Genomic DNA, 22,426 nt, shown 5'->3' with positions numbered 1-22,426 from the left:
AACGTTATTCAGTCATAATTAGACACGCTACAAAAATTTATTTCAATGTCCTTGTTAAACGACACCCGTCCTATCAAAAATAAGCTCTACTCTTATCGCAGCACCATCACTGTATCAGGTGCTGCTGAGAAGAAAATCCTGCTGCTGGGACACGGAAATGGAGTCCTGTTAACATCAGGAGATGAACAACAAAGTTAAAAACCTGTAATTGTGATAACAGACACACGGGGGATCATCACTGTGAGAGTACGGTCACACAAACAGCATTCTGCATAGAGTACAAAACTGCCTTCTTAAGGGTATTAATGGAAGATGTCCAAAATAAGAATAAAAATACATATTTAAATTTGCTATCATCAGGATAAAAGTTAACGCTATTAAACTATATAAACTATTGAACATTTACAAATACGGAATGAAAACTATTACACTAGCATGTTTGTAAGCAGAGAAGAAAAAGGACACGGTGGCACAATGCACTGGCAGGAAATACCACTTCTGTAAGATCCACATGTCCACTTTGATATTCTCCCACTGGCGGATAGCACAGATCCACATGAACTTCCCCAGCTAAGTATACAGATTTCCCTTGGAGGCCCAGAATCCACAAGCACACATACTGCTAAGATTTCTGCTGCAGCAGAGTCTTAAGAACATCTACAAGAAATGGCTCTATTTCTCACTACCATGAGGCTGCCTGTCAGGTGGAAGCTTTTTAAATTAGAAGCATCTTCACAGATTTCAGATCTACTCAGCTTTTCCTATAAGATCAGGCAGTGGTAGCAACCGTAAAACATAATGCAGGAAAAAAAAAAGTCTTTTTTGGCTTTGCTACTAATATTAGTAGGTTGTTATTCATATAGCCCCTTGACTGCAGGCATTTAGAATGTGTTTATTGTGATGGTCACAATCCAAGTGATAAGAATTATCACTTTTTTAGTGATTATTTGAAAAGATTATTTGAAATTAAGTCATGGCAAAAACGTTAATCTGATACATTAAATTGTTCTGCCTAGCTGCTCAGATTCATGTAAACAGCACTAGAAGCCAGGTACTGACCTAGTTTCTAGCTTACAGCTACTCCCATCCAGTTCTGCATCATAGAACTGTTTGTGGAACACAAGACTAAGCTTTGACTGACTTCAGAGCCATGCAGCAGTCCTGCTATCCATCTTTAGAATCTTAAGGAATGTATTTTTTAAGGAATCTACATATAGAAAATGAGATTTGAGCTACTGAACTAAGACGTCACCAACCCGTTATGTTAAAATAATCAAAAATAGGTTGAAAAATGAGAAACTGACAGAACACCAGAAATCAGTAATGGCTTCTCAGGTATTAAAGAGTTTTGTTTTGTTATTCAAGAGCACTTCTGCGCGTAAGACAATACCATAATTGTGTCTGCTGAATGACATGGCAGAGGTGTTCGACTGAACTCACAATTCCAGTATTTCTTTCTCTCAGCTTGAGGTTGCCTTCCCAGCTGCTTGCACAGACACACTGTAAGGCAGTACAGGACATGGACCACAGGACATGGCTTCTGAGGTTTTGCATCTCGCTCTGAGTGAACGTGCAATTCATCTCTCTATGATCCAGTGTGGCCTCATAACTAGAGAGCCATTCCTCTTAGTCAGTGGTGGAGAAACATGCATTGCATTACTTGACACATAGACTGCTTCCCTTGAGGCATGCATCCAGTTTCGCTTCCTTTTTAGATTTCCTACAAATGCTCTAAGATATAAAAACTCCATTCTCATAAAGTTTTCCCTGGTTAAGTCTCTAGAAGCCACTGTAATCCTGACCAGCTCATCAAACACCTTATTCTTCTCGCTGCCAGAGAACTCTTTGAGGTTGACAGGCTTTGAATGTGCATAAAGAGTCCGAAATTCCTGGTCAAAGTGTGCAACTGCAGGACCCGACAGGATCAAAATGTTACTGCTGTTCAGCTTCCCATCCATCCATGTAAAACTAGCAAAAGGAGAAAGTTCCAAGTTAATTCAAAGTAATAACAGATATCCAAGCACTAACTGAAAATTCTCATGGTAGTGTGCCTTATTTTGAGGCCAAACATTACAAGCAATGTGCTAGTAAGGAAAATGGTTTTAAAATGTTACTGTTTCCTGTTTAAAGAAATCATATAAAGAGAAAAACTCGACACTTACCTATAGGAACCTGTTGTCACTCTAATGCCATCAATTAGCATGAACTTTTCACGGACTTTTCCAACAATTTTGGCACCTGACCTTGTGTAGTATGTGTTCCCAGTGATATTTCGAACTCTCATCAACTGTTAAAAAGATACAGAAGGCAATAAATGAATTTCAAAGTTATATGATTGTAACACATTTAAAGAAGCAACACATGACAGTAAAGATCACTGATGAACTAGCAAAGTTTACTGTACAGTGGCACAGGATTCACCATCTAGAAACAGTTTTGAATTGGCTTAGCCCACAGAGACAAAACTCACAAAGGGGCAGAGCTATACACTGATGGTGCAGAGTGCAGCTGTTAAAACTGCTGTCTAATCTCAGAGGGACTCGAACTCCAGAGAATCCTGGGAACGTGCCTCCCATCAGCCTTCGCAGTCTCAGCAAGCCCGAGCAATTCCACATGCCCTTTTACATACTGGACATTCCCCCTTCATTTTCTTGAGCAGTACTTTTGTCCCTAGAAGCATTACAAGGCTTACCTTCTCCTGCTCCAGATCAACTCCTAGATCCCTGCACATTTTCAGAAAGTGGGAAAATGAAGACTGATCCAGAAGGATATATGCTTTGACTTGCCGCTGGCTACAAGCTTCCAAGAGGTCCGTGAAGATATCAGTATCTGTGAAGGAATCCATGACCAGGGCAATCATCTGCAACAAGGTTCAGAAGAAATTTTTAGGTTGTTTCCACAGTATCCCAGGGGAGATGGGAGGAATTTGACTTTCAATTTAAATATTTCCCCACCCCCCACAGCCCTTTTATTCCCTCCTGGTCACTGCACATGGTACAGTCCTCTGCAATACATCCTTCTGTTCTTCAGAGAACGAACGGAACATTTAAAAGACGTGTAAGAAAGTGAAGGGAACAATAACTGTGAATGGACTAAAGATCTGAGATGAGAATTGCATATTGATACAGATGATTACAGCCCACAGCTCACCAACACACATCACTTGCTGCTATCATCACTTTTTCACATCCCTGTGTTGTTAATTTCCCCTGAACTTATGCACAGAACCCACTGTTGTTTGTCCCTATTTTAGTGCTGCTTGTTTTATTTATAGCAGATAACAGCGCTTAGGATTTTCTATCATCCCGTTGTGGGATTTTCTTTCACTATTTCAGTGGAGCACTACGAAGCTCACTGCCCGGACACGGACGGCTGGGTGCACTGGTCGCAAGCAACGCACCTGCAAGCCTATCGCCGAGAGCACCGTTTATCGACAGCAAGAAGCAGCGCTCTTTATCACACAGCCTCGCCTTCAGGGCACGGCGACACAAACCTGAGCGCCTCTGCCTTCCCCCCGCCCCTGCAACACTCGGGAGGCTGCGGCGGGCACAGAGGACGCACGGCCCCACGGGGCACCCACCTGCCGCGCGGAGCGGATCTGCCGCCGCACCGCCTCCTTGCAGCCGTACGGGCTGTCCCCGCCGCCCGGCTGGAAGTGCGCCTCCACCCGCGTCAGCCCGCGGAACGCGCCGCTGCCGAAGCCCGGCCAGCCCAGCTCCAGCGCCGGCGGCTCCGCGTCCGAGCGCTCGGGGAAGTAGGTGAGCGACGACGCGTCCAGGGACGCCTCGGCCGCCGACTCGTCGGCCGCGGCGGGCGGCACGGCGCCCCGCGCGATGGCCTGCACCTCGGGCTCCGACAGGAAGGGCGGCAGCCGCTCCCGCCGCAGGAAGGCGCGCAGCGCCTCGGGGCCGCCCGCCACCAGCTCCTCCAGCGCCAGCCGCCGCGCCTCGCTGTACGACCCGGGCGGGCGCGGCGGCCATTGCCCGGCGCCCTCCTCCAGGCACTGCGACGCGTTGGCGGCCATGGCGCGGGAGGGCGGGCGGCCGCAGGTAGCGCCGTTACGGCGCCTTTATAGCGGGCGGCCGCTCCCCGCCTCCCGCCCGGCCCCGCGCCCTCGCACCGCCGCCGGCCGCCCCCTCCGCAGCGTCCTCTGGGAGCAAACCGGGAATTGAACGGCGAGAGCTGCGGGCTGCGACGCGGGATGTCGGGGTGCCCGGTGTCACGCGAATAAAAGACGACTCACAGAGCTTCAGAGCCTCCCGGCAAAGTGAATTTATTTGTAAACAGCGTACCGCCCCTATCAGTACCAAAACAATCCTACAGTGCAACAACGTTGACGAGTACGCAGAGCAAAGGTTTTCGAGTTCATTTTACAGGCATTCAAACGCTGCCCAACGCCAGCTCTTAAATACAAAGCCTTGTCAGAGAGGCTTTGAGCACTGCTTACTGCTCCCCCAGGGCAGGGGAAAGGAGTGGATGATCTGACAGCCTACAGCAGCAGCCGGGCCTTCACCAACGCAGCCTGAAAAGATGGAAGTGCCACAGCCTATAGGATAAAGCGTGTCTGCCTACACTTCCATTGCAGCCCAGCTGTTTTGGCTGTTTTCCCACTCATTCATTTCTTCTTAGGGAAATGAACTTAACAGCTGAAATGTGCCATCTACTGGACAGATGCTCCCATAAATAAGGAGGAAATACCTTATCCAGATTGGTTTCACTGTAGAATTCATTCTGGTTAGTTACCAACATAATGGTATACAGGTATAAAGCAGCACAGGTCAGACCTCAGAGAGGTGATCCATCAAGCACAAACACACATGCACCTGCTGCAGACATTCAGGCAGTGTCTCTGCAAAGTGACTTAACCCACAAACCATGTAGTGTTGAAGGTATTTTCATAAGCTCTAGTGGCTCTTTGATTCCCCAAACCATTATCAGTGGATAAAATACAGACAGAGCAGGAAATACAGAATAAATTCTGAAAGCGCAGTTTAAAGAGAGAAAAAATTATTTGTAAAATAATCGTGGCAAACAACCTATAATATTTTTGTACTTTATTTGAGCAGAGCCTTTGTCATGTGTCCTTGGGGATCATCTCACCTCCAGCCCGACTCCAAGGCAAGCAGGCACTTACAGGTCTCCTACCAGAACTAAGACACACATCCCAGTTCCGGCTGAGACAGTTCATTTTCTTCTTAGCATCTGACATGAAGCTACCTTTAGATTTAAGAGAAAAAACTGTTGGTAACACAGTTATGTTATCGTTGTTACATGCACACCTTACATATGGCCATGTAAAGGCATACGAGGACAATCAAATTGAAGACCTAGTTTAGATCAGAACCCACAGCTGTTCCAACAGACCTTTCCCAGCTTCAGAGATAAAACACATTTTACTTCTCTACTGGAATGAGAATGAAGTTATTTTCCCTCATTCTGAACATGTAGTGGAAATAAAACCTATTATTAAAAAGGGGAAATAAATGTTAATATTACCATTCTGAGCAAGATTTGACTCAAATTTCTCCAAGCTTAGAGAACTTAAAGCCAGAGCGTTAGCAATCCTAAAAACAAAACTTAAATGCTTTCTAAGTCAAATATTCAGAAGTACAATAAACCTATACCACCAATGTGTATAAGGGAAACATGCAAGTGGTTTCAGTACATGTGAAAAATCTCACTGACTAAATTGCACGGTAGAAAACAAAGTGCTGGAAAGTGATGTGTGCATGTATTAAAGAAGAGTAAAAGTACTAGAAGGAAATACAAGAATCAGCAGATGTAAAGTGATTGCATTTTGTGACCAGAGCTTTCAAGCTCTGCATTCAGTGCAGCATTTATTCAGACAAGAGTGAAACATCTCAGAGGCTGTGCAGGCTGGCACTGATGTCTCACCTCTACTTCAGGTTGTACCTTCCCCTGCAGTGGTTCATGTAGCTTTCAGGAACATGTCTTCTCCGGGACAAGATACCCACCATGTGGCTAAGCTTTGATCTGATGGTGGAGTAGTGGAATTGCCTCTCCGTGTGCAGTTTTTGGAAATACTCTGCCCTGTGAATGCTAGGGTATTCAAAGGACCGAAGAGAAGACAGCGAGTTGGTGGAGCTCGTACGAGACAGGTGGGATGATGGTGAAGATAGTGACCGCAGGCTAGAATTTGATGAAGACTTTCCAGGTAGAAAGGATTCTTCTTTGGAAAACTTCCTGTAAAGCAGAGGGGTTTCCACAAACGCATCTTCCCTTGTCTGCATCACTGCAGCCTTCAGCAAAACTGAAGTCTGAGTCCCAGTCGTTCTTGTAGCAGTTGAAGTTTGAGTGTCAGCTTCTTCTGTTAAAACATTGGTCTGCATGCCAACATTACACACGGCCACTGCAGGCTGCTCTTCCCATAAGCCAGTTTGAGTTGATGCGTTCTTCTGTCCCACTATGGCCTCTGGATCGCTGAGCCACTCCTCTTCACTGAAGTGAGAATGTCTCAGGTCACCAGGTTTGCCTCCTGGAGTGTCTTCAGCCACATCTAGTTCTTGTAACAGTTTTTTTGGAGTACTGGACAGCCTGGCAAATTCTGCCCTCAAATTGCTCTCCACAGTGTATTCTTTAGAGGACTCTATTCTTTTCTCCACGTGATCAAATATTCCACTGTTCCTACAGCTTGATCGGCACTCAGGACTGATAGGGTTTGACTGGGCATAAAGAATTCGAAACTGCAGGTCAAAGTGTTCAACAACTTGACCGGACAGTAGCAGCAAGTTACTGCTGTTCAGCTTCCCGTCAGTCCACGTGAAACTGTTGAAAACAAACCAAGATTCACAATTAAACTCCAGTGCACTTCAACACATAGTAACAGACAGCAAGACTCAGCCTAGAAGCGCCGTGCGTAAGGAAGGCATAGACCTGATCAACTGTTCACTCGCTCCTTCAGGAAAATCTCTGCACAGCCACAGCCAGGTTCTTTGCTAATGCCAAGACATGCAATACAAGTTTCCCAAAGGTGCCTCCTGTTCTGTGTCAGTCCCACTCAGGTAGCCCACTTGATATTTATTAGTAACAGCAAACAGGAGATTGAACACAGTCTTCTTGCAGAACACCCCCCTGCTTTTTTTAGCATAATTACACACTAATGGATTCCAGTACTCGCCTGTAGGAGCCTGTTGTCACTCTCACGCCATCAATCAACATGAATTTTTCATGGACTTTCCCAATAATTTTGGCACCTGATCTCATGTAGTAGATGTTCCCAGTGAGAGTTCGAACCCTCATCAACTGTTTCAGGAAAAAAAGGGAAAAAACTAGCATCAAATTTAAGTTTACGTCCAAAAAGTTTTGATCATTAATTCTGCTTAAAAGCAACAAGATTAATTGTGGAACATAGGAATGAAACAAGCTTCCTCACATTGACCTGCAACTAAAGTCTTACTGGTTCTGTAGTGCTGACTTTCTGTTAGATCATAAAAGGCTGTAGAGAGTTAATCTGGAGAGAATGGGGAGCACCAACTAATGACTGCCCACAGAGCTAGGAGTGCCTCCCATCCAGACAAGCACTCACTTGGGTCAACATAAGCCAGGACATAACACAGTCGTGTCAGCTTACATTCAGAGGAATCAAGTAAGCTACCTGGGTCACATCCTCCAAATCCTGAAGATAAAAGATGTTCCCAATGCCACACCGCCCTTGAGCTTCCTGTCTGCTTTCCTTACAGTTATTTGCCTTGGCAAGCAGTTCCTCGAGCCACAGAATAAAGTTACTTAGATCTTGCAAAATTAAACGCTTGGAAATAGCCACTTCTCCAGCAGGGATCACAGGGATCCACCCAGCACGCCGGGGAGCTGCACAGCATGGCTGTCATTCCTACATGCAGACATGTGAGGTAGAAGGAAGTGTGAAGGTAAACGTGCCTTTTCTGTGTGGTTTTTGATTACGTTGTAAGAAATTTCACCCCTTTGGGTGGAGACCGTACTGAAACCATCACAATGGGCCATAACCTTCAGCACCCTCTTATTTCAGTGTCCAAACAGACAGGGTGCTTTAGACTTTTAGGGAAATCTGAGGATTTGCAGAAAGGGGTCTCTGATGTACAAAACCAAAGCAGAACCACAAGAAGGAAAAACAAAAGCACTTTTAGTACTTACACTCTCCTTCTCAGGACAGACACCCAAGTTTTTGCACATTTCCAAGAAATAAGGTAGAAAGTCCTGGTCAAGAAGGATATAGACAGGGACCTGGCGCTTGCTGTAGGCATTCTGAAGGTCACTGAAGATATCAATATCTGTGAAGGAATCCATAACAAGGGCAATCACCTGTAAAGAGACAGCAAGAGTTCCACAGCTTTAGTTCACACAGGACAGAAGTGGCTCAGAAGGCCTCCTGCACAGCTGAGCATCTACAAACATCCTCTGTTTTCTCCCCAGGCCACCTGATAGAAAGGCAGCACCATCCCTATACAAATGACCAAGACAACAGTCAACTGAATACATCTCCTAAGAGCTGGGAAGAGCACATTCTGGGTTTCCATCCAACACCTTCACAAAAAAACTCACAAGCAGATGCAAATTCGCCGTGAGAGTTCTTTTGAACAGACAAGCCCAAAGATGGAAAGATTCAGTGGGCCACAGACAAAACGTTCTTACATTTGTAAACAGCCTCTCCGTTCAGAGCAACACCACACAGCATTGCCCAGAATCCCAGCCCTTTCAGCCTGGGAACGCACAGCTGCGTGGGTGCAGACACAAAGCTTTGGCTTCGTGACTTACTGCTGTCCCACCAGATGTGCAACAAGAGCTGTTGCTCTCCCCTGCCGTCTCAGCTCTCCTGGCACACACCCCCTGCTGCACAGAGGCCCGGGCACACAGCACAGCTGCTCTGTGTGTGGCACTGCTGGTGCTCACAGGAAGCATTTCCCACAAGAACAGTCTCAGCTCTGCATTCCCACCTGAGCCCTGCTCCTTACAGGGCTGGCTCTAAACAGGCCATTTCTTAGTTACAGAACACAAGGCAGGCTACATTTCTAGAAGAAGTTAGCTTATGCTTGTGCTCCTCTTGTAGTGCCTCTGGTCTTCTCACTCTGCCACTTCTCTAAGTGCCAGAGCAAGATGGAGAAAATTAAGGCACTGTTGATGAGGTGAATAAGAAATTAACCCCTGAAAATAGAACGATTGGAACACAATTCCTTGGAAATACCGCTGCCTTCAAACGGCCGCTCAGTTAGCAGCACATGAGCTCTAATCCCAGTATTAGCAACTGAAAAAGACAGAAAAGCGGTATTCAAACTAAACAAAACAGTTACAGCAGATAGAGAAAACTCTCTTCTCTGTACTGGGCTCTTCCAGATGTGCAGACAAGGCAGCAACTGCACCCACCTCAGTCATAGAGCATCCTAAGCTGGAAGGGATCCTCAAAAATACAGCGCCCAACCCCCAGCTCCACACAGCAGCACCCCAACCCAAATCCTATGGCTGAAAGCGTTGTCCCAGCCCTCCCTGAGCTCCAGCAGCTGGGGGCCGTGCCCACTGCATTCTGGGGTAGAGCCTTTCCCTGATATCTCTGCTGTCACAGCTCCATGCCTTCCCCTCAGCTTCAATTGCTGGTCACCAGAGGTCAGTCCCTCAAGCTGACAGGGAACTCAGCAGCATCTGAAGCTTTCCTACTCCCCACGTTAATCCTAAGGACGCAGACATGACCAAGCAGCACATCAGTCATTAATTTCCAGGGGTCTCTCTGTTTTTTCACCCACAAAAGCACTTCCCAGGCCAGCACCTGGCAGCGAGCAGAACAGCGTGCCTGGCTGCTGCCTTGGCGTAAAGAAGATAACAAAGAACAGCTCTTGGGAAAAACAGCAGTTCGACTGTGCAATTCGATGAATCACCAGAAACCACCGGAGCGGCTCTTCCTGCACAGCAGCCGCCGAGCAAAGCCCGTGCCACCCTCAGTCGCTCACAGCCTCCCCTCGGTGCCACGTGGGAGCGCCGGGCCGGGGCCGCCCCGCCCAGCAGGGAGCCGCGCTTTTCAATTTCAGCGGAGCCGACGGGACCGCGGTGGGAAAGGAGCTGCTGCCGAGCACCGCCGCTACGGGCGCTGTGCTCGATTAATGCAACCGCTCACACGGAACGGTCACCGCTCCGCGGGGCGCTCGGACCGCGCTCTGCATCGGCCCAGAGCCACGTGCAGCCACGGCACGGTGCGCGGCCAGGGGCGGCTCTGCGCTGCGCTTCGGGCCGATTGGGAAGAAAGGAGAGCGCGGGCACGGCGCTACCTCTGCACGTAGCGTCCTTCCGACGAGGCAGGACACAAGAAAAGCTTCCACGAGGAGGCGCCTACGAGCGAGCCTGGCTCGCAAAGCCACGAACCCTCAAGCGGCTCGAACCCGGCCAGCGGCCCCACGGGGCACCGCATCCGCGGAGCGGATCTGCCGCCGCACCGCCTCCTTGCAGCCGTACGGGCTGCCCCCGCCGCCCGGCTGGAAGTGCGCCTCCACCCGCGTCAGCCCGCGGAACGCGCCGCTGCCGAAGCCCGGCCAGCCCAGCTCCAGCGCCGGCGGCTCCGCGTCCGAGCGCTCGGGGAAGTAGGTGAGCGACGACGCGTCCAGGGACGCCTCGGCCGCCGACTCGTCGGCCGCGGCGGGCGGCACGGCGCCCCGCGCGATGGCCTGCACCTCGGGCTCCGACAGGAAGGGCGGCAGCCGCTCCCGCCGCAGGAAGGCGCGCAGCGCCTCGGGGCCGCCCGCCACCAGCTCCTCCAGCGCCAGCCGCCGCGCCTCGCTGTACGACCCGGGCGGGCGCGGCGGCCATTGCCCGGCGCCCTCCTCCAGGCACTGCGACGCGTTGGCGGCCATGGCGCGGGAGGGCGGGCGGCCGCAGGTAGCGCCGTTACGGCGCCTTTATAGCGGGCGGCCGCTCCCCGCCTCCCGCCCGGCCCCGCGCCCTCGCACCGCCGCCGGCCGCCCCCTCCGCAGCGTCCTCTGGGAGCAAACCGGGAATTGAACGGCGAGAGCTGCGGGCTGCGACGCGGGATGTCGGGGTGCCCGGTGTCACGCGAATAAAAGACGACTCACAGAGCTTCAGAGCCTCCCGGCAAAGTGAATTTATTTGTAAACAGCGTACCGCCCCTATCAGTACCAAAACAATCCTACAGTGCAACAACGTTGACGAGTACGCAGAGCAAAGGTTTTCGAGTTCATTTTACAGGCATTCAAACGCTGCCCAACGCCAGCTCTTAAATACAAAGCCTTGTCAGAGAGGCTTTGAGCACTGCTTACTGCTCCCCCAGGGCAGGGGAAAGGAGTGGATGATCTGACAGCCTACAGCAGCAGCCGGGCCTTCACCAACGCAGCCTGAAAAGATGGAAGTGCCACAGCCTATAGGATAAAGCGTGTCTGCCTACACTTCCATTGCAGCCCAGCTGTTTTGGCTGTTTTCCCACTCATTCATTTCTTCTTAGGGAAATGAACTTAACAGCTGAAATGTGCCATCTACTGGACAGATGCTCCCATAAATAAGGAGGAAATACCTTATCCAGATTGGTTTCACTGTAGAATTCATTCTGGTTAGTTACCAACATAATGGTATACAGGTATAAAGCAGCACAGGTCAGACCTCAGAGAGGTGATCCATCAAGCACAAACACACATGCACCTGCTGCAGACATTCAGGCAGTGTCTCTGCAAAGTGACTTAACCCACAAACCATGTAGTGTTGAAGGTATTTTCATAAGCTCTAGTGGCTCTCTGGTTCCCCAAACCATTATCAGTGGATAAAATACAGACAGAGCAGGAAATACAGAATAAATTCTGAAAGCGCAGTTTAAAGAGAGAAAAAATTATTTGTAAAATAATCGTGGCAAACAACCTATAATATTTTTGTACTTTATTTGAGCAGAGCCTTTGTCATGTGTCCTTGGGGATCATCTCACCTCCAGCCTGACTCCAAGGCAAGCAGGCACTTACAGGTCTCCTACCAGAACTAAGACACACATCCCAGTTCCGGCTGAGACAGTTCATTTTCTTCTTAGCATCTGACATGAAGCTACCTTTAGATTTAAGAGAAAAAACTGTTGGTAACACAGTTATGTTATCGTTGTTACATGCACACCTTACATATGGCCATGTAAAGGCATACGAGGACAATCAAATTGAAGACCTAGTTTAGATCAGAACCCACAGCTGTTCCAACAGACCTTTCCCAGCTTCAGAGATAAAACACATTTTACTTCTCTACTGGAATGAGAATGAAGTTATTTTCCCTCATTCTGAACATGTAGTGGAAATAAAACTTATTATTAAAAAGGGGAAATAAATGTTAATATTACCATTCTGAGCAAGATCTGACTCAAATTTCTCCAAGCTTAGAGAACTTAAAGCCAGAGCGTTAGCAATCCTAAAAACAAAACTTAAATGCTTTCTAAGTCAAATATTCAGAAGTACAATAAACCTATACCACCAATGTGTATAAGGGAAACATGCAAGTGGTTTCAGTACATGTGAAAAATCTCACTGACTAAATTGCACGGTAGAAAACAAAGTGCTGGAAAGTGATGTGTGCATGTATTAAAGAAGAGTAAAAGTACTAGAAGGAAATACAAGAATCAGCAGATGTAAAGTGATTGCATTTTGTGACCAGAGCTTTCAAGCTCTGCATTCAGTGCAGCATTTATTCAGACAAGAGTGAAACATCTCAGAGGCTGTGCAGGCTGGCACTGATGTCTCACCTCTACTTCAGGTTGTACCTTCCCCTGCAGTGGTTCATGTAGCTTTCAGGAACATGTCTTCTCCGGGACAAGATACCCACCATGTGGCTAAGCTTTGATCTGATGGTGGAGTAGTGGAATTGCCTCTCCGTGTGCAGTTTTTGGAAATACTCTGCCCTGTGAATGCTAGGGTATTCAAAGGACCGAAGAGAAGACAGCGAGTTGGTGGAGCTCGTACGAGACAGGTGGGATGATGGTGAAGATAGTGACCGCAGGCTAGAATTTGATGAAGACTTTCCAGGTAGAAAGGATTCTTCTTTGGAAAACTTCCTGTAAAGCAGAGGGGTTTCCACATACGCATCTTCCCTTGTCTGCATCACTGCAGCCTTCAGCAAAACTGAAGTCTGAGTCCCAGTCGTTCTTGTAGCAGTTGAAGTTTGCGTGTCAGCTTCTTCTGTTAAAACATTGGTCTGCATGCCAACATTACACACGGCCACTGCAGGCTGCTCTTCCCATAAGCCAGTTTGAGTTGATGCGTTCTTCTGTCCCACTATGGCCTCTGGATCGCTGAGCCACTCCTCTTCACTGAAGTGAGAATGTCCCAGGTCACCAGGTTTGCCTCCTGGAGTGTCTTCAGCCACATCTAGTTCTTGTAACAGTTTTTTTGGAGTACTAGACAGCCTGGCAAATTCTGCCCTCAAATTGCTCTCCACAGTGTATTCTTTAGAGGACTCTATTCTTTTCTCCACGTGGTCAAATATTCCACTGTTCCTACAGCTTGATCGGCACTCAGGACTGATAGGGTTTGACTGGGCATAAAGAATTCGAAACTGCAGGTCAAAGTGTTCAACAACTTGACCGGACAGTAGCAGCAAGTTACTGCTGTTCAGCTTCCCGTCAGTCCACGTGAAACTGTTGAAAACAAACCAAGATTCACAATTAAACTCCAGTGCACTTCAACACATAGTAACAGACAGCAAGACTCAGCCTAGAAGCGCCGTGCGTAAGGAAGGCATAGACCTGATCAACTGTTCACTCGCTCCTTCAGGAAAATCTCTGCACAGCCACAGCCAGGTTCTTTGCTAATGCCAAGACATGCAATACAAGTTTCCCAAAGGTGCCTCCTGTTCTGTGTCAGTCCCACTCAGGTAGCCCACTTGATATTTATTAGTAACAGCAAACAGGAGATTGAACACAGTCTTCTTGCAGAACACCCCCCTGCTTTTTTTAGCATAATTACACACTAATGGATTCCAGTACTCGCCTGTAGGAGCCTGTTGTCACTCTCACGCCATCAATCAACATGAATTTTTCATGGACTTTCCCAATAATTTTGGCACCTGATCTCATGTAGTAGATGTTCCCAGTGAGAGTTCGAACCCTCATCAACTGTTTCAGGAAAGAAAGGGAAAAAACTAGCATCAAATTTAAGTTTACGTCCAAAAAGTTTTGATCATTAATTCTGCTTAAAAGCAACAAGATTAATTGTGGAACATAGGAATGAAACAAGCTTCCTCAAATTGACCTGCAACTAAAGTCTTACTGGTTCTGTAGTGCTGACTTTCTGTTAGATCATAAAAGGCTGTAGAGAGTTAATCTGGAGAGAATGGGGAGCACCAACTAATGACTGCCCACAGAGCTAGGAGTGCCTCCCATCCAGACAAGCACTCACTTGGGTCAACATAAGCCAGGACATAACACAGTCGTGTCAGCTTACATTCAGAGGAATCAAGTAAGCTACCTGGGTCACATCCTCCAAATCCTGAAGATAAAAGATGTTCCCAATGCCACACCGCCCTTGAGCTTCCTGTCTGCTTTCCTTACAGTTATTTGCCTTGGCAAGCAGTTCCTCGAGCCACAGAATAAAGTTACTTAGATCTTGCAAAATTAAACGCTTGGAAATAGCCACTTCTCCAGCAGGGATCACAGGGATCCACCCAGCACGCCGGGGAGCTGCACAGCATGGCTGTCATTCCTACATGCAGACATGTGAGGTAGAAGGAAGTGTGAAGGTAAACGTGCCTTTTCTGTGTGGTTTTTGATTACGTTGTAAGAAATTTCACCCCTTTGGGTGGAGACCGTACTGAAACCATCACAATGGGCCATAACCTTCAGCACCCTCTTATTTCAGTGTCCAAACAGACAGGGTGCTTTAGACTTTTAGGGAAATCTGAGGATTTGCAGAAAGGGGTCTCTGATGTACAAAACCAAAGCAGAACCACAAGAAGGAAAAACAAAAGCACTTTTAGTACTTACACTCTCCTTCTCAGGACAGACACCCAAGTTTTTGCACATTTCCAAGAAATAAGGTAGAAAGTCCTGGTCAAGAAGGATATAGACAGGGACCTGGCGCTTGCTGTAGGCATTCTGAAGGTCACTGAAGATATCAATATCTGTGAAGGAATCCATAACAAGGGCAATCACCTGTAAAGAGACAGCAAGAGTTCCACAGCTTTAGTTCACACAGGACAGAAGTGGCTCAGAAGGCCTCCTGCACAGCTGAGCATCTACAAACATCCTCTGTTTTCTCCCCAGGCCACCTGATAGAAAGGCAGCACCATCCCTATACAAATGACCAAGACAACAGTCAACTGGATACATCTCCTAAGAGCTGGGAAGAGCACATTCTGGGTTTCCATCCAACACCTTCACAAAAAAACTCACAAGCAGATGCAAATTCGCCGTGAGAGTTCTTTTGAACAGACAAGCCCAAAGATGGAAAGATTCAGTGGGCCACAGACAAAACGTTCTTACATTTGTAAACAGCCTCTCCGTTCAGAGCAACACCACACAGCATTGCCCAGAATCCCAGCCCTTTCAACCTGGGAACGCACAGCTGCGTGGGTGCAGACACAAAGCTTTGGCTTCGTGACTTACTGCTGTCCCACCAGATGTGCAACAAGAGCTGTTGCTCTCACCTGCCGTCTCAGCTCTCCTGGCACACACCCCCTGCTGCACAGAGGCCCGGGCACACAGCACAGCTGCTCTGTGTGTGGCACTGCTGGTGCTCACAGGAAGCATTTCCCACAAGAACAGTCTCAGCTCTGCATTCCCACCTGAGCCCTGCTCCTTACAGGGCTGGCTCTAAACAGGCCATTTCTTAGTTACAGAACACAAGGCAGGCTACATTTCTAGAAGAAGTTAGCTTATGCTTGTGCTCCTCTTGTAGTGCCTCTGGTCTTCTCACTCTGCCACTTCTCTGAGTGCCAGAGCAAGATGGAGAAAATTAAGGCACTGTTGATGAGGTGAATAAGAAATTAACCCCTGAAAATAGAACGATTGGAACACAATTCCTTGGAAATACCGCTGCCTTCAAACGGCCGCCCAGTTAGCAGCACATGAGCTCTAATCCCAGTATTAGCAACTGAAAAAGACAGAAAAGCGGTATTCAAACTAAACAAAACAGTTACAGCAGATAGAGAAAACTCTCTTCTCTGTACTGGGCTCTTCCAGATGTGCAGACAAGGCAGCAACTGCACCCACCTCAGTCATAGAGCATCCTAAGCTGGATGGGATCCTCAAAAATACAGCGCCCAACCCCCAGCTCCACACAGCAGCACCCCAACCCAAATCCTATGGCTGAAAGCGTTGTCCCAGCCCTCCCTGAGCTCCAGCAGCTGGGGGCCGTGCCCACTGCATTCTGGGGCAGAGCCTTTCCCTGATATCTCTGCTGTCACAGCTCCATGCCTTCCCCTCAGCTTCAATTGCTGGTCACCAGAGGTCAGTCCCTCAAGCTGACAGGGAACTCAGCAGCATCTGAAGCTTTCCTACTCCCCACGTTAATCCTAAGGATGCAGACATGACCAAGCAGCACATCAGTCATTAATTTCCAGGGGTCTCTCTGTTTTTTCACCCACAAAAGCACTTCCCAGGTGTCACGGAGTTGACCAGATCAATCTATGTCCGTGACAGGGGCGGCAGGCCTCTGCCCTCCCCCCCCACCCCAGTCCCACAAAATGGGAAGGAAGGAAGGGAGGAAAAGAGCAGCGGCAACAATCTATGGAGGAAAACTTATTTTACTATAATATTGGAATACAAGATAACACAATATGTACAATTTAATTGAAATTGAGATTAATAAATCAGACAAGATGAGAGAGAGAGAGAGTTCCCGGGACCGATTCAAACCTGAAAAGCTTGGAACGGCCAGGAAAGCACCTCCAGCACCCCTGCAAGGCAGCAAGAGAGCGCCCCCCCCACCCGGAAGGGCCAGATCCCGTGACTGCTGTCATGTACAGGGATAGGTACTGGGATTGGGGCAGTGACACTTTAATGCCCCGTACACTACATGATGTTTTGATGTGGAATACTGATACCATAAAAAAAAAACACCAAAAACCAAAAAACAAAAAACAAAAACATAGAACCATGACATTCCACCCCTTATTCTACATCGTTACATCATGCTTAGAATATATATATATATATACATATATACAAACAAACAAAAAAAATGATTAAAATGCACACATGGCTATATACATATACATAGAATTAGTAACTGCACTCCCCTGGCATCAAGTTTCCTTGTGGTACACATTGAACATCCCCATTCTTCTGCATTACCCACCAAGTGGATCCTGGTCCCTGGGCAAAAACTGTACCACGGAGAGGTTTGCCCTTTCCAGAAGCTGGAAGAACCCAAACTGCCTTTCCTAACATGTTCTTTACATGTACAACAGGGACTTTATCTCCCTCTACGGTATGTAGGGAACTGGATTGGTTAGGACCATCACGATTGATAGATCCTCTGGTATTGACTAACCAGGTGGCTTCTGCCAAGTGCTTCTCCCAGTGCTTAAATGTTCCGCCACCCAGTGCTTTTAGCATCGTTTTTAACAATCCATTGTATCGTTCAATTTTACCAGAGGCTGGTGCATGGTAGGGAATATGGTAAATCCACTCGATGCCATGATCTTTGGCCCCAGTATTTACAAGAGAATTTTTGAAATGAGTCCTATTATCTGACTCAATCCTTTCTGGGGTGCCATGTCGCCACAGGACTTGTTTCTCGAGACCCAGTATGGTGTTTCGGGCGGTAGCATGGGGTACTGCATATGTTTCAAGCCACCCAGTGGTTGCCTCCACCATAGTAAGCACATAATGCTTACCATTGCGAGATCGTGGCAAGGTGATAGAATCAACCTGCCATGCCTCCCCATATTTGTACTTTTGCCATCGCCCTTCCTCCCACAGAGGTTTCATCCTCTTGGCTTGTTTGATGATGGCACATGTTTCACAGTTATGAATAACCTGTGCAATGGCATCCATAGTTAAGTCCACCCCTCGGTCTCTGGCCCATTTGTATGTTGCATCTCTCCCTTGATGACCTGAGGTCTCATGGGCCCACCGAGCCAGAAATAATTCACCCTTGTTCTGCCAGTCCAGGTCTATTTGAGCCACCTCAATTCTGGCAGCTCGGTCTACCTGATGGTTATTTTGCTGTTCTTCAGTAGCCCGACTCTTGGGCACATGAGCATCTACATGACGCACCTTTACAACTATAGTCTTTGTTCGGGCAGCTATGTCTTTCCACAGTTCAGCAGCCCAAATAGGTTTACCCCTTCTTTGCCAGTTATTTTGCTCCCACTGCTGTAACCACCCCCATAAGGCATTTGCCACCATCCATAAGTCAGTGTAAAGATAGAGCATTGGCCATCTCTCCCGTTCAGCAATATCTAAGGCCAGTTGGACAGCCTTTACCTCTGCAAATTGGCTTGATTCTCCTTTCCCTTCAGTGGCTTCTGCAACTTGTTGTGTGGGGCTCCACACAGCAGATTTCCATCTGCGATGCTTTCCCACAATACGACACGACCCATCTGTGAACAGGGCATATTTCTTTTCATTCTCTGGTAGTTCATTGTATGGTGGGGCTTCTTTAGCACGTCATACTTCCTCTGCTGGTGGTGTTCCAAACTTTTTACCTTCAGGCCAGTCCATGATGACCTCTAGGATTCCTGGACGGCTGAGGTTCCCCATCTGTGCTCGTTGTGTAATCAGTGCAATCCACTTACTCCAAGTGGCATCAGTAGCATGATGGGTGGAGGGAACCTTTCCTTTAAACATCCAGTTCAGCACTGGCAGTCGAGGTGCCAGAAGAAGCTGTGTTTCAGTACCAACTACTTCGGAAGCAGCCCGAACCCCCTCATATGCAGCTAAGATCTCCTTCTCAGTTGGAGTGTAGTGCTCTTCAGACCCTCTGTACGCCCGACTCCAGAATCCCAGGGGTCGGCCTCGGGTCTCTCCCGAGGCTCTTTGCCACAGACTCCAAGTGGGACCGTTCTCTCCAGCAGCGGTATAGAGGATGTTCTTTATACCCTGTCCCGTCCGTACTGGCCCTAGGGCCACGGCACGGGCTGTCTCCTGTTTAATCTGTTCAAAAGCCTGCTGCTGCTCAGGGCCCCATGTAAACTCATTTCTCATTCGTGTCACATGATAAAGGGGGCTTACAATGAGGCTGTAGTTTGGAACATGCATTCTCCAAAAGCCCACTGCACCCAGAAAAGATTGTGTCTCTCTTTTGCTAGTGGGTGGAGACATGGCAGTGATTTTGTTGATCACATCTGTCGGGATGTGACGACGGCCATCTTGCCACTTTATGCCTAGGAACTGAATCTCCTGGGCAGGTCCTTTCACTTTGCTTCGCTTAATAGCAAAACCAGCACTCAGAAGAATTTGGATCGTTCGCTCTCCTTTTGTAAAGACTTCTTCTGCTGTATCGCCCCACACAATGATGTCATCAATGTACTGCAGGTGCTCAGGAGCACTGCCCTGTTCCAATACAGTTTGGATCAGCCCATGGCAAATGGTCGGGCTGTGTTTCCACCCCTGGGGCAAACGGTTCCAGGTATACTGAATACCCCTCCAGGTGAAAGCAAACTGTGGCTTACATTCTTTGGCCAAAGGAATGGAAAAGAAGGCATTGGCAATGTCAATGGTGGCATACCATTTGGCTGCTTTTGACTCCAGTTCATACTGGAGTTCTAACATGTCCGGCACAGCAGCACTCAGAGGGGGTGTGACTTCATTCAGGCCACGGTAGTCCACCGTCAGCCTCCATTCTCCACTGGCTTTACGCACTGGCCATATGGGGCTGTTAAAAGGCGAGTGAGTTTTGCTGATCACTCCCTGGCTCTCTAGTTGACGAATTAACTTATGAATGGGGAGCAAAGAATCCCTGTTGGTGCGGTACTGCCGCCTGTGCACCGTTTTTGTAGCAATCGGTACCTGTTGCTCTTTTACTCGCAGCAGCCCCACAACAGATGGATCTTCTGACAGGCCAGGCAAAACAGACAGTTGCTTAATGTTGTCTGTGTCCACAGCAGCTATTCCAAAGGCCCATCGATACCCCTTAGGGTCCTTGAAATGCCCCCTTCTGAGATAATCAATACCTAGTATACATGGAGCCCCTGGGCCCGTCACAATAGGATGTTTTTGCCAGTCCTTACCAGTGAGGCTTATCTCAGCCTCCAACACAGTCAATTCTTGAGAGCCCCCGGTCACTCCAGAAATATGGATTAATTCTGTCCCTTGGTGACCAGAGGGCATCAGAGTGCACTGTGCACCAGTGTCCACCAGTGCCTTATATTTCAGTGGTTCTGATGTGCCAGGCCATCGAATCCACACAGTCCAATATACTCTATTATCCCTTTCCCCCTCCTGACTGAGGGCAGGGCCCCCCTATTCATTACCTGTGGTAACTGGAGCAACTGCACTGGTGGTTGATCTGCTTTGTAATTCTTTCACCCGGGCTCGTAGTACAGGAGTAGGCTGACCGTGCCACTTCCCCATGTCTTCTCCATGGTCACGTAGGTAATACCATAAGGCAATTCGCGGTGTACTACCCCTTACTTGAGCCGGAGAGCGTTTGCTTCTAACAGCTGAGATCTTTGATGGTGCACGTGAGAAGGAAGGTTCTTCGTCTTTAGTTAGGTGGGCTCGCAAAAATTTCACCGTCTCCTTCACCTCCTTCATCTCCTTCATTAGACTCATTTGATTATCCTGATCTTCATCAAGCGTTTCTGATACTGCTACAGGTTTGTCGCGGTTAATCAGTTGAGACACTTGCTCCGTCATCATTTTTGATATCGCAGCAACGGCAGCATGAATTGGGGACAGCAATTGTTCGTAGTTTTGGAGCGTAACAATTAATTCATAAACTAAAGGCGTTCTCTGTTGTTCGTTGAATCTGTCACACGCTGACATCAGTGTAGAGGCATATTTGTCCGGCGCTGTTGTCACGATTTTCTGCCATATCTCAGGCGTTGTCCTCACTCTTTCAGGGTCGCGGTTTTGGTGTGGGTCGTTAGGAACAAAGTCAGGGTCATACAACATTTCCACCACGCCTATTTCCCTCAAATACTGGATACCCTTTTCAACTGTATCCCATTTTTTCATTGCAATCTTCAAGCCATTTTTGAAGGGATACTTTTCCTTCACGGCTGTTAACACTCGTTCCTAGAGGGAGGCAGCCTCATCCGAACATCGACTAATTCCTCTATCAATAGCTGGATCTCTGGCAATGGCGCCTAGTTGGCGAGCTTCATTACCATCCAGAGACAAGCTATGGGCCCCACTGTCCCAACAGCGAACCAACCAGGAAACAAGAGTTTCATTCGGGCGCCGTGTGAACTCCTTTCTTGAACCTTGGATTTCAGTCATCTTTAGAGGCCGGCGAGTAGTAATAGAGACTTCCTCTTCATCACTCTCTTCTGCACGTCTCTTAGTTTTCCCTTTTGCCTTTCGCGATGGTGGTGGTGCTGAGGAGGGCCCCTCGCCTGGATCTTCCTCCACCTCCTCCTCCTCTTCTTCTCTTTTTCGTTCAAGACGCGAAGACACTCGTTTCCATTTCTTGCCCTCCACAGGAGCAACTGGTATTGTTACTGGTGTCTCCTGTGATCGATTAGATTTGACTTGCGGATTTTCCCCTTTAGCTTAAACCTCAGCCCGGAAACTCTCTCTCTCCAGAATGGTGTTATATAGAGCACGGTAAGCACAAGCCAAACCCCAAATAAGTTGTACCTGCTTAGATTTATGTAAGCTGCATAGTCCCTGACTCAAATACTGGCTTAGTTTCTCAGGATCCCACAGGTGTTCAAGGGTAAAATCCCATGACACTGCAGGTCCCCATGCTTCTAAGACCTTTCCTAAACCTCTCCATATTCCCTGCCAATCATCATTCTCTAGTTTTGGAGAAGACTCCTTATTACAAATGCGTATCACAAATGCATTCAGGAGAATTGATGACACGCACACCAACATGAGTATTAATTCAAGATTTGAAAAACGTTTAACAAATCGAAAAGAAAACCCGGAGACTGGTCTGAACATCGTGTTGTTTGTAAAATTAGCTATTCCATTTGGGATGTAACTGTTTGTGAAATTAGCCATTCCATTTGGGATGTAGTTGTTTGTGAAATTAGCCATTCCTTCCGGGATGTAAATGTCAAAATTCAAATCATACCACATTGCAAGTAGATGAAACATAGGTGTCTCCATCAGTGCCATTAGGTACCTAAATACGGTTGCAATTCCAACACACGTAAGTGCAAGGTGGATTATTGGCCAGTAGGTTGTGAGTAACACCATTGCTTTAAATCCTTTACACAGCACCCCCACGATAACAAGTGGGTTCATCAGAGGTGCCTGCTAAAAAGGGGTTAATGAATTGAAGCTAACAAGAGCAGGGAAAAAAAAAAAAAAGGAAAAAAAGGCACTACCCAGACTAAGTAGTGCTCAAGGTTTACA

The 22,426-nt window shown here is 47.8% G+C and overlaps 3 protein-coding genes across 3 annotated transcripts; all 3 read right to left on the bottom strand.

Moving 5' to 3' along the window:
• Positions 1-18: 18 nt before the first annotated feature.
• On the bottom strand, positions 19-4,049 carry LOC128080938 (protein FAM83D-B-like). Its single transcript, XM_052683756.1, has 4 exons — positions 3,581-4,049; positions 2,693-2,860; positions 2,163-2,287; positions 19-1,968 (listed from the first exon to the last, which is right to left on the bottom strand). Exons 1-4 carry the CDS (start codon positions 4,022-4,024, stop codon positions 1,578-1,580), a joined length of 1,128 nt encoding a protein of 375 aa, XP_052539716.1. The 5' UTR covers positions 4,025-4,049; the 3' UTR covers positions 19-1,577.
• A 199-nt stretch (positions 4,050-4,248) lies between these two features.
• Positions 4,249-11,554, bottom strand: LOC128081204 (protein FAM83D-B-like). The gene is made up of 7 exons (XM_052684226.1): positions 11,504-11,554; positions 11,299-11,351; positions 10,386-10,872; positions 8,131-8,298; positions 7,139-7,263; positions 5,896-6,786; positions 4,249-5,460 (listed from the first exon to the last, which is right to left on the bottom strand). The coding sequence occupies exons 1-6, from the start codon at positions 11,552-11,554 to the stop codon at positions 5,898-5,900; spliced, it is 1,773 nt and encodes a 590-aa protein (XP_052540186.1). The 3' UTR covers positions 4,249-5,460; positions 5,896-5,897.
• A 745-nt stretch (positions 11,555-12,299) lies between these two features.
• On the bottom strand, positions 12,300-20,755 carry LOC128081202 (protein FAM83D-like). Its single transcript, XM_052684225.1, has 4 exons — positions 20,531-20,755; positions 14,936-15,103; positions 13,944-14,068; positions 12,300-13,591 (listed from the first exon to the last, which is right to left on the bottom strand). Exons 1-4 carry the CDS (start codon positions 20,753-20,755, stop codon positions 12,703-12,705), a joined length of 1,407 nt encoding a protein of 468 aa, XP_052540185.1. The 3' UTR covers positions 12,300-12,702.
• Positions 20,756-22,426: the final 1,671 nt, after the last annotated feature.

This window comes from Tympanuchus pallidicinctus, unplaced genomic scaffold (assembly GCF_026119805.1).
Source record: "Tympanuchus pallidicinctus isolate F22 unplaced genomic scaffold, pur_lepc_1.0 scaffold20, whole genome shotgun sequence".
Taxonomy (NCBI): Eukaryota; Metazoa; Chordata; class Aves; order Galliformes; family Phasianidae; genus Tympanuchus; species Tympanuchus pallidicinctus.
This window is presented reverse-complemented; position numbering and strand designations above follow the sequence as displayed.

Excerpts from the sequence above, each read along its gene's own strand:
- LOC128080938 (XM_052683756.1), bottom strand. The coding sequence starts at position 4,024 with ATGGCCGCCAACGCGTCGCAGTGCCTGGAGGAGGGCGCCGGGCAATGG. Across the intron at positions 2,861-3,580 it reads AGATCCGCTCCGCGCGGCAG|ATGATTGCCCTGGTCATGGA; the intron begins GTGGGTGCCCCG and ends ACCTTGTTGCAG. Across the intron at positions 1,969-2,162 it reads GTGACAACAGGTTCCTATAG|TTTTACATGGATGGATGGGA; the intron begins GTAAGTGTCGAG and ends TCCTTTTGCTAG.
- LOC128081202 (XM_052684225.1), bottom strand. The coding sequence starts at position 20,755 with ATGACGGAGCAAGTGTCTCAACTGATTAACCGCGACAAACCTGTAGCA. Across the intron at positions 15,104-20,530 it reads GCAAACGCTCTCCGGCTCAA|GTGATTGCCCTTGTTATGGA; the intron begins GTAAGGGGTAGT and ends GTCTCTTTACAG. Across the intron at positions 14,069-14,935 it reads TCTGTCCTGAGAAGGAGAGT|TTGATGAGGGTTCGAACTCT; the intron begins GTAAGTACTAAA and ends TTCCTGAAACAG.
- LOC128081204 (XM_052684226.1), bottom strand. The coding sequence starts at position 11,554 with ATGTTGGTAACTAACCAGAATGAATTCTACAGTGAAACCAATCTGGAT. Across the intron at positions 10,873-11,298 it reads GTGAAGGCCCGGCTGCTGCT|GCGCCGTAACGGCGCTACCT; the intron begins GTAGGCTGTCAG and ends CCCGCTATAAAG. Across the intron at positions 7,264-8,130 it reads TCTGTCCTGAGAAGGAGAGT|TTGATGAGGGTTCGAACTCT; the intron begins GTAAGTACTAAA and ends TTCCTGAAACAG.